Source organism: Geotrypetes seraphini, chromosome 8, assembly GCF_902459505.1.
Source record: "Geotrypetes seraphini chromosome 8, aGeoSer1.1, whole genome shotgun sequence".
NCBI classification, from domain to species: Eukaryota; Metazoa; Chordata; class Amphibia; order Gymnophiona; family Dermophiidae; genus Geotrypetes; species Geotrypetes seraphini.
Genome location: NC_047091.1, coordinates 13,030,399 through 13,043,634, shown reverse-complemented (window position 1 = coordinate 13,043,634; position 13,236 = coordinate 13,030,399). Strand labels below are relative to the sequence as shown.

Below are 13,236 nucleotides of genomic sequence, written 5' to 3'. Positions count from 1 at the left end.
TCTGTTGGGCATGGGTTATACTAGACTGAGCCTCACTCATGCCTACAGGCAGATGTCATTCACCTGACCCTAGTTCTCTAAGACTTCCTTTAAAGGCCTACCACCTACACTCAAAGCTTGTCAAACTAAATCCACGGAACGACGAGCAAGAAACAGAGTTTCCAAGTTCTTTCACTGACAATAATTTTGGGTCCCGAGGTAAAACATCCAACTTCGAAGACACTTTTTGGACTTGATCCTTGGCAGTAAGCTCCAGCAATACCATCTGGCTCATGCATGCTTTTATTCCAGCTGAAATATATTTATTCTGTAGAGCTGGAATGTCCAAGCAGAGCTGCTTTTGTCACACAGCCCCAATCCCTAAGTTCTGTGGAAACAATTAGTTGCTTTTTTTCCTCACGTGAAAGCCCCCAAAACCTGAAGCCCAGTTGAAATGAGCTGTTCCATTTTATATTATCTAACGCCCTGAGGTTGAAATTGTGGAAAATACTTTCAGTTCTCTAAAAAAATGCCACCAGGGATTTCTAAAGAATCAGTACCACTTTCTTCATAGGCTGCAGCACTCGTAGAAGTGTGTGACTGGACACCTGCACAATCAACCTGCCCAAGTCAGCACTCGGACAATCTAAAAGACAGGTTGTCCAAGTGCCGATAATCAAAACGACTTTTTGGACATATCCAGGGATATTTTGGGCCTCTGAATCTCACTGTGTGCCCAGAAAGGGGCATTTTTGGAGAAGTGGTTAGGGCAGGATGTGGGCCGATCTAGACTTAGTCGTCCTGCAGGGATAATTGAATGTTTGACGAGACTGCCTAGGCGAAACTTATATGTTGTGAGTTAGATGATATAAAGACAGGTATAAGTGCCCAAAAGGAATCGAAAGTGACCAGATAACCACTGCAAAACCAAAGTAAAGACCTCCACACACTCCCACTGCGTTCACAGACCCCGTTGCACTCCCACAAAGTTAAGAATAAAAATGTACATACCTACCACTGGAACATCAACACCTGGCATAGGAAAGCCTAGTAGAGCTGCACAGAGGTGGCTTAAGTAGTCGGGGGTGGGGGGGGCTAGTGAACCATAGAGAGGAAGACCCAGGCCCATAAGCCACTTGAACCACTGCATTCATTCTGGAAAATGTGAGCCCACCAAAATCCCCCCAAACCCTACTGTATTGCCATATAGGTGACACCTAAAGCCATAAGGGCTATTAGGGTTATAGACAGGTAGGTATAGTGGGTTTTGGAGGGCTCACCATAACCTATAAGGGAGTTCTGGTGAGATGTTGATGTGGCACCATTTTTGTGAAGGTCACAGCAGTGCCTTGTAAGGTACCCCTCTGCTCTGTTGCCATGTCTGGATGGCCTAACCCTAACCCTCCCGTATCCAAAAGGTCTTGTTCGGGTGTTTGGGACTTGGATGAATTTTTGTTTGAGAATGTAGTATGGAGATAAGACATAGCGGTGGTCTGGATGATCAAATGCCTGGATGTACAATTAACGATTAAAAAAAAATATATATATATTTTAGACGTACTTTTCGAGAATGGACATTTTGCCGCTGTCAACTTTGGGTGAATAGCGCCCTACGTCCAAATCGGACTTAAGACTTTTTTTTTTTTTTTTAAATTATGCCCCTCTATTTGTCACATGTGGTACTGTTCCCTTCCACAATCTTCGGAGTTAGGGTTAACGCACGCCTATCTCTCTATATGCATTCTCTCTTAACAGCCCACCCCTCTATTTCAGAATCCCAAAAACCAATCCAATCCTTGGTTTTATATACCAATTCATCCCTCCAATAGGGCTCGACTCAGTTAACAAAAATAATTATAGAACATGGAAGGAGTATTAAATTATAAACCTCACCCTTTATGATCATTAATTTAAAGTGGAAGAATCAGTTAGGAATTGCTGAAACAAATAGGTTTTCAACGCTTTCCGAAAAGTTGATAAGAAAGGAAGAAGTCTAAACTTCTGAAGGGAGTTCATTCCAAATTTTTGCAAACAACAAAGCAAAAGATGAGCATAAGTTGCCTAAAGCTTTGATTCCCTTGGTGTCAGGTCAAAAGCGCGCCGGGACAAAGGCATGCCCAGACAATTGAGCGTAGCGCGGGGGCACGTGCCGCACAAAATTACTGTTTTTAGGGCTCCGACGGGGGTGTGTGGGGGGGGAACCCCCCACTTTACTTAATAGAGATCGCGCCGCGTTGTGGGGGGTTGTAACCCCCCACATTTTACTGAAAACTTCACTTTTTCCCTGTTTTTAGGGAAAAAGTTAAGTTTACAGTAAAATGTGGACGGTTACAACCCCCCATAACACCAGTGCGATCTCTATTAAGTAAACTGGGGGGGCTCCCCAACAAAAACCCCCGTCGGATCCCCTAAAAACTGTAATTTTCTTCGGCGTGCACCTCCGTCTTGCGCTCAGTTGTCGGTGCGCGCCTTTGTCTTTCGCGGGGTTGTCTATGAACTGATTCCCTTAACAGAAGGAAAGGCAAGATTATATTTTTGAATTCTAAAATTTGTAGGAATAGCGCCAAAAACTAGCGTAGTCTTTTCTCAAAGACTATGCTAGTTTTCAGTGCTATTCCTGCAGCAACTTGTCAGCATTTTTAAAAAAGATTTTTACTTACCAATAGCTGGATTCAGTGTTCCCTTAGGAAGGCATGTAGATATGCTGAAACTTGGATCCTTGTTGACTTGGAACTAAGCTTAAGAATAAAGACAATTTTAGTTGGAATGACCTCTCTCTTGCCTTTTCTTTTATACTGTTCTTATTGTAAGGCAAGGTTTTCTAATCTAATCTTCTATTTGTGTGTCGCTCATACCTATACAGGCTATAGGCGACTGTAAAGAGAGGTAAGGGGGGATAGAAAGAGGAGGGAGAGAGAGGAGGTAGAGGGAGATGAAGGGGTAGAAGGAGAGGAAGGGAGTAGAGGGAAGAGGGAGAGGAAGGGGAGAGAAAAAGGGGAGAGAGGAGAAAGGCTTGTTTGGCCTCCATTAATAGCCCACCCTAGACTTCAGAAACCCCTTCATTTCTAATAGTACCCTGGACGATTATTAGAGAGCATACGGTATTTCCATAACTACTACTATTAATTAGCTCGAGTGTATTACCAGACTTACGCAGCGCTATACAGAGGTTAAAGACTTAATTTTGGACCACAATATGCTTGCCGCCTATGGTGCTGTTCTTTCACAATCTTACCTCAGATTTGGGGTACATACGCGCATAATCCATAAACAGGGGTTCGCAGACTAATTCTTGTCATGCCAAATTGCATTACTAGCATCTGCGCAAGATCTGGCAGGTCCTGAACCCTGCTGTACAGACGGGCAGATTCTCAAAGCTAAAATCTATCTTTAATGTGCTCGCTACACTGGTCCCAGCCGGTTTAGTGTGCATGTATTTTAGTGGTGGATTATTAAAACGGCTTACCTTGGTCTTTTATGATTTTTCTAGCAGTCTTTGATAGTGCCATACAAAAATGTAGTACAACGAGGTCATTAGTATTAAAATGAGCACTCTGAGCAATTCCCTATAAATTGATAATCTTGTGCCACATTTGTGGCCAAAATTTGTTGCTGCTTTAAACACGGGCCAATCAGAGCCTTAGACCCCTCCCTGGAGCAGCCAGGGAGGGGCCTAAGGCTCTGATTGGCCCAGACATCTAAGGTCCCTCCCATAGGAGGGGCCTTAAGCAACCTGGGCCAATCAGAGCCTTATGCTCCTCCCCAGTGCATCTTAGGATACACCAGGGAGGGGAAGGCCTGCCATTTTGAAGAGGCAAGCCTGCTGGCTGGAGGGAGTAGGCATCGCTCTGGCCAGCCTTTGTAAATAAAGGGGGAGAGGTGGGGGCTGTCATCAGAGGCATGGGGGGGGTGTCGGTGGGGGGGAGTTGCGTGGCAGTGGGAGGGAGTGGGCATTTCTCCCGCTGCCGGGGGAGGTGTCGGGGGCATTGCTTGGAAGTGGGCATCTCTCCCTCTGCGGGGGAGGGGGGTGTCAGGACATTGTTGGCAGCGGGAATGGGCATGTCTCCCGCTGGCATGGGGAGGGGACTTTGGTGGCGGTGGGAGTGGGCATCCCTCCTGCCGAGCTTCGATTTTGGGGGGTTTTTGTGCATTTATTTTGTGCATGTGCCAATCGCTATCACAAGTGACAGGTACATGCAAATTTAGTGAACCTTCGGTACTGTCCGCCAACCTCATTTGCACGCACGTTTTTTTGAGAACAACTCACCTTTTTGAACTCACAATAACAGCTGCCCATTCGTTTTTACAGCAAAGCTTTGAGAATTTAGTCCCCAGAGTCAGCAGCAGTGTTAAGAAAAATGGTGCTTATAGGAGAGGTAGTTGAGTTTTAGGGTTTTTGGGGGGTGAGTGGAGGGTTATGTACTGGAAATACATTTGTGATTGTTTCAAATGAGATATCTAGACCAGCTGTATACAAAAGGGATAATTCTCAAACTGTTGCCTGAAGTTAGATGCCGGGAAGCTGCATGCCAAGTGTGTCTTCTAACGGCAATTGCGCGTGAAAGTCTGCATTTACGCACAAGCATCCACCCCAGTCAAATGGCTTGTGCAATGCCCCAACCTGCCACCCCAACAGTTAACACACAATGAAATTTGTGTGCATGGATTATAGGATACTGACTAGGGGCAGTTACGTGTGTAACCTCTAATTACTGCCAATAATTGGCTGCTAACGCCAATTAGCTAAGTTTAACATTTAAACATTTAACCGACCCTATTTATTTTTATTTATATATATATATTTTTTTTATAAGTGAGGAAAGAAGATGACAGCTGGTCTACTAGATCCAACGTAGAACAGAAGACAAGAAGCAGACCATATGAAAAGTGGTTTTTATTCAATGCTCCCAGGAGATAGTGCCCAATGTGCCATGTTTTGCCAACCAGGGGCATACAATCAACTGGTGACACACAACAGCTTTCACCAGTGCTGAAAAAAACGATCCTGGGTTTGTTACAACTGTTGGTGAAATGCGGCCACTGTCTCCTGGGAGCATTAAAACCCACTTTTCTTCATATGGTTTGCTTCTGGTCTTATATTTTTTTTTATATACCACTTGTATCCTAAGCGGTTTACATCGAATAGTAATCAGGTACTCTTAAGTATTGTCCCAATCTAACTATGGTATCTGTGACAACAGAGGGGTTAAGTGACTTACCCAGGGTCACAAGGAGCGACACTGGGATCAAACCTGCAACCTCATAGTGCTGAGGCAGCAGCTCTAACCATTAGGCCACTTCACTCTGTAAACCGCATGTGCAAGTGAAGGATGTACTGAGTGACCAAGGAGCAAGCCATCATGCACGAGAGTTCTGTTCTCTGTCTCCACCTACTGGTAGATGGACAAAACCCAGTTGTCTCTGGATTCATCCATAAGAATTGCCGCTGCTGGGTCAGATCAGTGGTCCATCCTGCCCGGCAGTCCGCTCACACGGCGGCCCCTAGGTCAAGACCAGTGCTCCAAATGAGTCCAGTCTCACCAGTTTAGCATGAACTTGTCCAACTTTGTCTTGAAACCCTGGAGGGTGCTTTCCCCTATAACAGACTCTGGAAGAGCGTTCCAGTTTTCTACCACTCTCTGGGTGAAGAACTTCCTTACGTTTGTACGGAATCTATCCCCTTTCAACTTTAGAGAATGCCCTCTCGTTCTCCCTACCTTGGAGAGGGTGAACAGTCTGTCTTTCTCTACTAAGTCTATTCCCTTCAGTATTTTGAATGTTTTAATCATGTCTCCTCTCAGTCTCCTCTTTTCAAGGGAGAAGAGGCCCAGCTTCTCCAATCTCTCACTGTACGGCAACTCCTTCATTCCCATAACCATTTTAGTTGCTCTACTCTGGACACTTTCGAGAAGTACTGTGTCCTTCTTCATGTACGGCAACCAGTGCTGGACACAGTACTCCAGGTGAGGGCGCACCATGGCACGGTACAGCGGCAAGATACCCTTCTCTGAAAAGGAAGTTACACATTTAAGTCATCCTATTCTACAAACTTCATGCACAGCTTTGTGCGCTAGTCACAGAGCCGGGTGTGTAAACTTTATAAAATTAAAGGGAAAATGTTTGCAATTTTAAGAAGTTTACACTCCTCTCCCCAAAACCCTATATTGAAATATTGGGCAAGACTTGCCTCTAAAGACAGCTCTGCTTATGAACCAGTTTAGCTCTAGAGTTTTTGCTGCCGTCTTAAGTGAAATGTGTGTCAGAATCACATCATAAAATAGAATACAGTACTCCCCTGATATTCGCGGGGTTCCATTCCAGGAACCCCCGTGAATATAAAAAAAACCGTGAATACAGTTTTTCGCCTGGAGCGGCAGGATAGGGCAGCTGGAGCGCCGGCGAGTGAAGGAAATCTCTCGTGGTATGCTCCGACTGCCTCTTCCTGCACTAAAGTCAGGCTTCACCAATCAGGAGCTGCTTTGACACGCAGCTCCTGATTGGTGAAGCCCGACTTTAGCACAAGAAGTCCCAGTCGGAGAATACCGCAAACGACCGGGGAACACTGTATTATGCATAGGTAGGAATATTTTCATATCAGTTTTCTTGTAAACAACCCCCTCCTCTTTTTTTTTTTTTTTAACAAAGCGGATGTCGCTGCGCTAACTGGCCGAAGCCCAGAGAGATTTAAAGGGCTTTGGGGGTTTTGCAGCATGGTTTTGTAAAACGGCAGGAGGGAGTGTTACTGAGCAGAGCTGGGAAAAGTGAGTGCCAGGCCAGAGAGGAGCAGAAGTGCTCTGAGCCAGGGAAGGAAAGGCTGGTAGCAGCTGGGGGGCAGGAGCAACGATTGGTGTGCTGCAGAAGGTGGTGAAAAAGGCTGGATGAGAGGAAACGAGGAATAGAGGACAGCAAAGTTTTAAAAATTAGATTTTATTAAAATAGGATAAAACATGAAAAAAAAGAATTCATTTCTCCCTTCACCATGGCTCCTAAGAATTTTGGCTGGTGCTTCAAATTTTCTAAAATATTTTCCACCCAGAATAATGGAAATGATGCCATTTCCTGCTGTCAGGTCAGTTTTTGCTCCCAGGATTTCCTACAGGGGATGAGCATACATCACCATATTTCACAAAGAAGTCCAAACAGCGACTGACGCATTGGCAAGTGGGTTTGGCATTGTGCCCTTTGACTACACCGATGTCTGTTCTGTATGTTTATTATGCCCATTTCCAGATGTTACTGTCCAAAAAAGGTATAAGTGATCCTTGGTCAAATAGCTCAAAATAGAATAAACCATCTCCTCTAAATCAAACTATTAACAAAACAGATGTTAATATTTTTGTTGGAAATGCAGCATTAGGAGCAAACCACCTCATTATTCCTTTTAACAAAAAGCAATGTTACTTACCGTAACAGTTGTTATCCAGGTACAGCAGGCAGCTAATCTCACTAGTGGATTACATCATCCGACGGAGCCCCGATGCGGACGTCTCACAAGAATACTTGCTTGTAGAAACTTTAGAAGTTTCGAGTCGCCCGCACTGCGCATGCGCGAGTGCCTTCTCGCCCAGTGCACCGGGCGCGTCTCCTCAGTTCAGATAGCTAGCAGAGAAGCCAACCCAGGGGAGGTGGGTGGGACGTGAGAATAGCTGCCTGCTGTCCCTGGATAACAACTGTTATGGTATCCCAGGTCAAGCAGGAAGGTATTCTCACTAGTGGGTGACCTCCAAGCTAACCACAATGGGATGGAGGGAGAGTTGGCAACTTAGGAGAATAAATTCTGTAATACATTACATTACATTAGGGATTTCTATTCCGCCATTACCTTGCAGTTCAAGGCGGATTACAAAAGAATTATCCAAGATGCATTACAAGAAGAACTTACAAAAAAAAAAAAAAAAAAAATTGTTCATTTTCAAAAAGAGTAAGAAATGGGTAAGGTTATTTGTTTGAGGTAATTGGCTTTAGTGAGAGGTGGAGTTTGAGACTTGCGGTATTATTAAGATGAAGATGTCCCACCCGGAATCTGAGGTATTTACGGGAGGCCGGATGAATGGGAATGTGAGTGTAGGCCTCCTTGAGATCCAGAGAGCATAACCAGTCGTTCTGCTTGAGGAGGGGGTAGAGAGAAGCCAGGGTCAACATGCGAAACTTTTCTTTGACCAGAAACTTGTTGAGTACCCTGAGATCCAAAATAGGACGCAGATCGCCCATCTTCTTTGGAACAAGGAAGTACCGGGAGTAAAAACCCTTGTTCCACTAAACTAAACTAAACTAAACCTTAGGTTTGTATACCGCATCTTCTCCACGGTCGTAGAGCTCAGCACGGTTTACAGGACTAAGATAAAATGGAACTGTAAAGGATGGTTATGGGTTGAGAGAAAGGGGGGTTTTGGGTAACAGAGAGGGGGGAGGTGTTACATTTTTGAGAAAAGCCAAGTTTTCAGATGTTTTCAGAAAAGTTGAGCCAAAGAGACTGGCTCGACAGCCCGGAGCTGGAGTAAAGCCTGAGCTTCCTGAAGAAGAAGGGCGGTCTGGGTCAAGTTGGAAGGATACTCTCTTGGAGGATGTTCCGGAGGAACTCGATGGAACTGAAGAGAGTATCCCTCCCTCACGATGGAAAGGACCCAGAGGTCGGTGGTAATAGCCGTCCATCGATGATAAAAATGATGGAGCGACCTCCAATGGGAGGAAAAACAGGGAAGGGCAGAATGACGGACGATATGCTCTCCATGAGACAGTCAAAAAGGCTGAGGAGCCTTGGGGACAGCAGACGCTTGAGGTTTTTGTGGCTGCTTCTGTGGATGCTACCTCTTAACAGGCTGACGGATAGGAGGGGCCTGTTTCGGTGGGTAACGCCGCTGGTAGATCAAAGGCGGGCGTGATGGACGAGGAGGAGCAGGCTTGGGCTTCGGGCGGAGAATCGACTGAAAGGATTTCTCGTGGTCCGACAGCTTTTTGGTTGCCGCCTCGATGGACTCATCGAAGAGGTCGGCTCCAGCACATGGGACGTTAGCCAGCCTGTCCTGAAAATTGGGGTCCATATTGATGGTTCTAAGCCATGCAAGGCGTTGCATGGCCACCGAACAAGCAGAAGCCCTTGCAGAGAGTTCAAAGGAGTCATAGGAGGACTGCATCATCTGCAACCGGAGTTGGGACAGTGAAGCCAGAACCTCCTGGTACTCAAACTGCGCTTGAGAGTCCAAATAGGGCAGGAACTTTTGCAGGACCAAGAGGAAAAACTCAAAATAGATTGTAAAATGAAAATTATAATTAAGGACTCGAGAGGCCATCATCGAGTTCTGGTAGATGCGCCTGCCGAATCTGTCCATGGTCTTGCCCTCCCGGCCAGGTGGAACGGTGGCATAGACTTGGGAGGGATGAGACCGCTTCAACGAGGACTCCACCAATAGGGGCTGATGGGAGAGCTGGGCACCATCGAATCCTTTATGGTGTACAGTGCGATACCTGGCATCCAATTTCCCGGGAACAGCGGGGATGGAGTAAGGTGTCTCAAAACAGCGCATGAAGGTCTGGTCCAGCAGCTTATGCAGAGGAAGCCGGAGGGACTCAGCAGGCGGTTGAGGGAGATGCATCATCTCCAGATACTCCATAGAAAATTTGGACCATGTGTCCAGGTTAATGTCCAAATCCACAGCCATCTGCCTAAGGCAGGAGGAGAAAGACAGCTGGAAAGCCAGAGCAGGACCTCGAGAAGGACTCGAGGACGTCGAGGCCTCTGGATCCAACGAGGCCGGGGATCGACAGGGGGAAAAAGATCCCACGGTGTCCTCGAGCTCCGGCATAGGAGAAGGCTAGGTGGCCTGTGGCGAATATTCGAGGAAAGGCTACTTCCGACGAGGCGAGGCATGCCTGGATGAATGCCTCGAAGAATGCCTCGAGTGATGACCAGAACCGTGCTTGGAAGTAGGCCTCGAACGTCGAGGCGAACGAGGTGTCCAGCGAGTGGATGGGCTGGAGGCGGTGGAACGCAGCAGAGGTGGTTGGGTAGAAGCACCTCGAGGCACCCGCTAAGCTTTGAGGCCTGGCATCGAGGGTATTGGTTCCAACGGAGGCACTCACAAAGACTCTGCTCCTTGCATCGAGTGAATCGGTTCCAACGGAGGCACTCGCAAAGACTCTGCTCCTTGCATCGAGTGAATCGGTTCCAATGGAGGAATGGGCAAAGACTCTGCTCCTTGCGATACATGCAACAATGCCAGACCAGCAACGATGCCAGACCAGACACTCGCAGAGACTCGGCTCCCTGCAGAGCATGCATGCGTCGCTGAGGCACTGGAGGCGGCTCGACCTCGTGGGAGGCCTCTGCTTGCTCAGGCTGGATTTGGGAGAGAAGCTTCGGCCCCATAGTGGTAAAGAGCTCGATGAATTGCTTCTCAAGCAAAGTCTGGAACGAAGCCGGCAAGGAGGGATCCGCATCTGCAATGGGACCTTCTGCACGGGCTTTGCGCTCCCTGGAGCCCGGATGCTTGGGTTTAGAAGCCTTGGGCACCTTTAGCACCACGGGGGGAATGGGTTGCTGCGCTATCTGATCTGAAGAGGAAGGCACTGCAGCAGGCATCGGAACCAGAGCCGGCACAAACGAAGCAGGCTTGAGCAGACTCGGAGCCGCAGAGGTGGAAGGCTGAAGAGTCGAGGAGGAAGTCGAAGGTGGAACGCTCTTCGATGAAGATAGCTCCGTCGAAGCCTCCATGCTGAACAGCGACTCCCACAAGAAGCAGCGACGCTTGAACGCACGTGCTGTAAGTGTGGAGCAAGGACGGCACAATTTCGGAAGGTGTTGAGGCCCGAGACACTGAAGACAGTGTCGATGATGGTCCGTCAACGAAATTGTGTGCCGACACTTGACACACTTCTTAAAACCGGTGATAGGCCTGAACATAGGCCGAAAAAGCTCCGCCGCAAGATCGAAGCCACGGGGCTGCGGCCACGTGGCCTGCCCGGTCGAACGGATGGAAGAAATTTTTTTTTTTTGGAAAAAAAACAAGAAACACGATGAAAAACGACGATTATGAGTAAAAAGAACCCAAAACCGCGGACTCAGAAGGCACAAGTGAAGTTACTTCGCGCAGAGAGTCGAAGACGGACTTCTCGGCTCCGCGGAAAAGTAAGAACTGAGGAGACGCGCCTGGTGCACTGGGAGGGAAGGCACTCGCGCATGCGCGGTGCGGGCAACTCAAAACTTCTAAAGTTTCTAAAAGCAAGTATGCTTGTGAGACGACCGTATCGGGGCTCCGTCGGATGACGTAACCCACTAGTGAGAATACCTGCCTGCTTGTCCTGGGATAAAAGGGGCAATTTATTGAATCCAAAGGCAACCTAGTTAGGAAACAAGCAGTTTAGATATTTGGAGCTATGTAGCTGATACATTTTGCCCTTGGGAAGTTCCTACCAGGGAACCAGAAGGGATGGAAAAACAGTGAGAGATTGAATATAAAGATCTTTTAATAAGAAACTTTATTGTCAAAATAAAAAAACAGTACACAAATAAACATAATTACTATATTAATTGCTACTGGAACAGTAATCTGATAAACCTCTTGTGAAAACATAAATCCACTCTAGTAAGTCAGTAGGTTCCTTTTGCATCAAACTAAAACTTTGCTGCAAGACCATTTGGTCAGATTCCCTGCCATGATTCATGAATTCAAAATCCAGGAGCATCTGGGCTAACCAGCATCCGAAAGGTATTGGGAGGAGGGGGGGTATCAGCAGACACACACGTGAGAACTGTGAAATCTTAATGCTGGCAAATACTGAGGACAAATACCAGTCAGAGTTTTACTGCAGAACTGTGAAATGCGGTCACTCAGTCTGGTGCATGTTCACTTTCTTATACTGGCCCGGTCTGCTGCTGCATGGGCACTGGTGTGCTTCGGATCCAGCAAGAGCTTGCTTCTGTACCCTAGCTCACATGCTTGGAGAGGGCTGGGCGGAAACTCCCGGAGTTGTCTGTCGAGGTAGAGTATACATAGCGCCAAGAAATTGGTCTGCGATGCGTCCTGCTTCTCTCAAACCACTCAGCAGAGCCCCGTGGACCGTAGCTGGGTAATTCCGAATTGTATGCTCTCCCGCAAAAAACAAACGAGGAATGGGCTGGAAAAGGACAGAAAACACAGAAATCACGCATGACAAAGTGGAAATCCAAAACAGACATTTTTTGAGTATCAGCTTGGGGGGGAAAAAAAGTCATTAGTGCAGGGGAGGAGAATCTGTGCTTCTCTTTTTTTCTTGACACATAAATGAGGAGAAAAATGTCATAAATTATTAGTCATTATCAATAGTGATAACAGAGATGATTAAATTATTTTGACTAAATAAGAACATAAGACTAGCCCTACTGGGTTAAGTCCATCAAGCCCAGTAGCCTGTTCTCACGGTGACCAATCCAGGTCACTAGTACCTGGCCAAAACCCAAGGAGTAGCAACATTCCATCCAGAATCCTAAAGAACAGCAAGATTCCGGAATTTGAAGTAGTCACAACATTCCTTGCTACTGATCCAGGGCAAGCAGTGGCTTCTCCCATGTCTTTCTCAATAACAGACTATGGACTTTTCCTCCAGGAACTTGTCCAAACATTTCTTAAAACCAGCTATTTAATGTTTAATAAAACATTCTATACTGATGAACAGGTCAAGACTGTTTATAATATAAATAAAACTTAAGAAAATAAGAAAAACACCATTAAAAATAGGAGACACAAAATCAAAATGCTTTTTCTCTGTATAATACATTATTATTATTTACCACTTTAAGTTATGGTCAAGTGACATTTTTGAACAGAACAAAAAAAAAGTTTAGCTTTCCACATCCTCAGTTCGTAGTGCAATTATTATTCTACTATCTGTGACCATCATTGTTTATATGCAAGGATCTAAAACTCTAGGCACATTAGAACCCAAGTTCAGGTACCATGAGAGCAAAGCCATGAACACGACAACCCTCTTGTCAGAGGAGAGCACAAGATGTGAGGAGAGAGAAGGGGAAGGGAGGAGAGCCGTCAATGTAGGGTCCAGGGAATCATTCCTCGACACTCCAACAAACCACAAGGCAAAGATGAAACTGGTGATGGAGATTTGTCCAATTAAAAACACTTAAATATCTACATACTGTCAGTCCACCAAGAAAGTTCTTGGTGGGAGAGGGAATGATGGATGCAGCTAATAGAACTCCCTAAATCACAGATCCATAAAAATTTGAGCTGGCTCTCTCAAGGTTTTCAACTCCTGCTTTTAAAT

The 13,236-nt window shown here is 46.3% G+C and overlaps 1 protein-coding gene across 5 annotated transcripts in view; it reads right to left on the bottom strand.

Annotated features, from left to right (window-relative positions):
* Positions 1 to 11,424: 11,424 nt before the first annotated feature.
* KDM1A (lysine demethylase 1A) overlaps positions 11,425 to 13,236 on the bottom strand; it is a 58,759-nt gene continuing 56,947 nt past the window's right edge. For all 5 annotated transcript variants that reach the window (XM_033954915.1, XM_033954916.1, XM_033954917.1 and 2 more), the window contains exon 19: positions 11,425 to 12,093. In XM_033954915.1, coding sequence (XP_033810806.1) covers positions 11,908 to 12,093 — 186 coding nt within the window. In that variant the 3' untranslated portion in view covers positions 11,425 to 11,907. The remainder of the gene's footprint in view (positions 12,094 to 13,236) is intronic.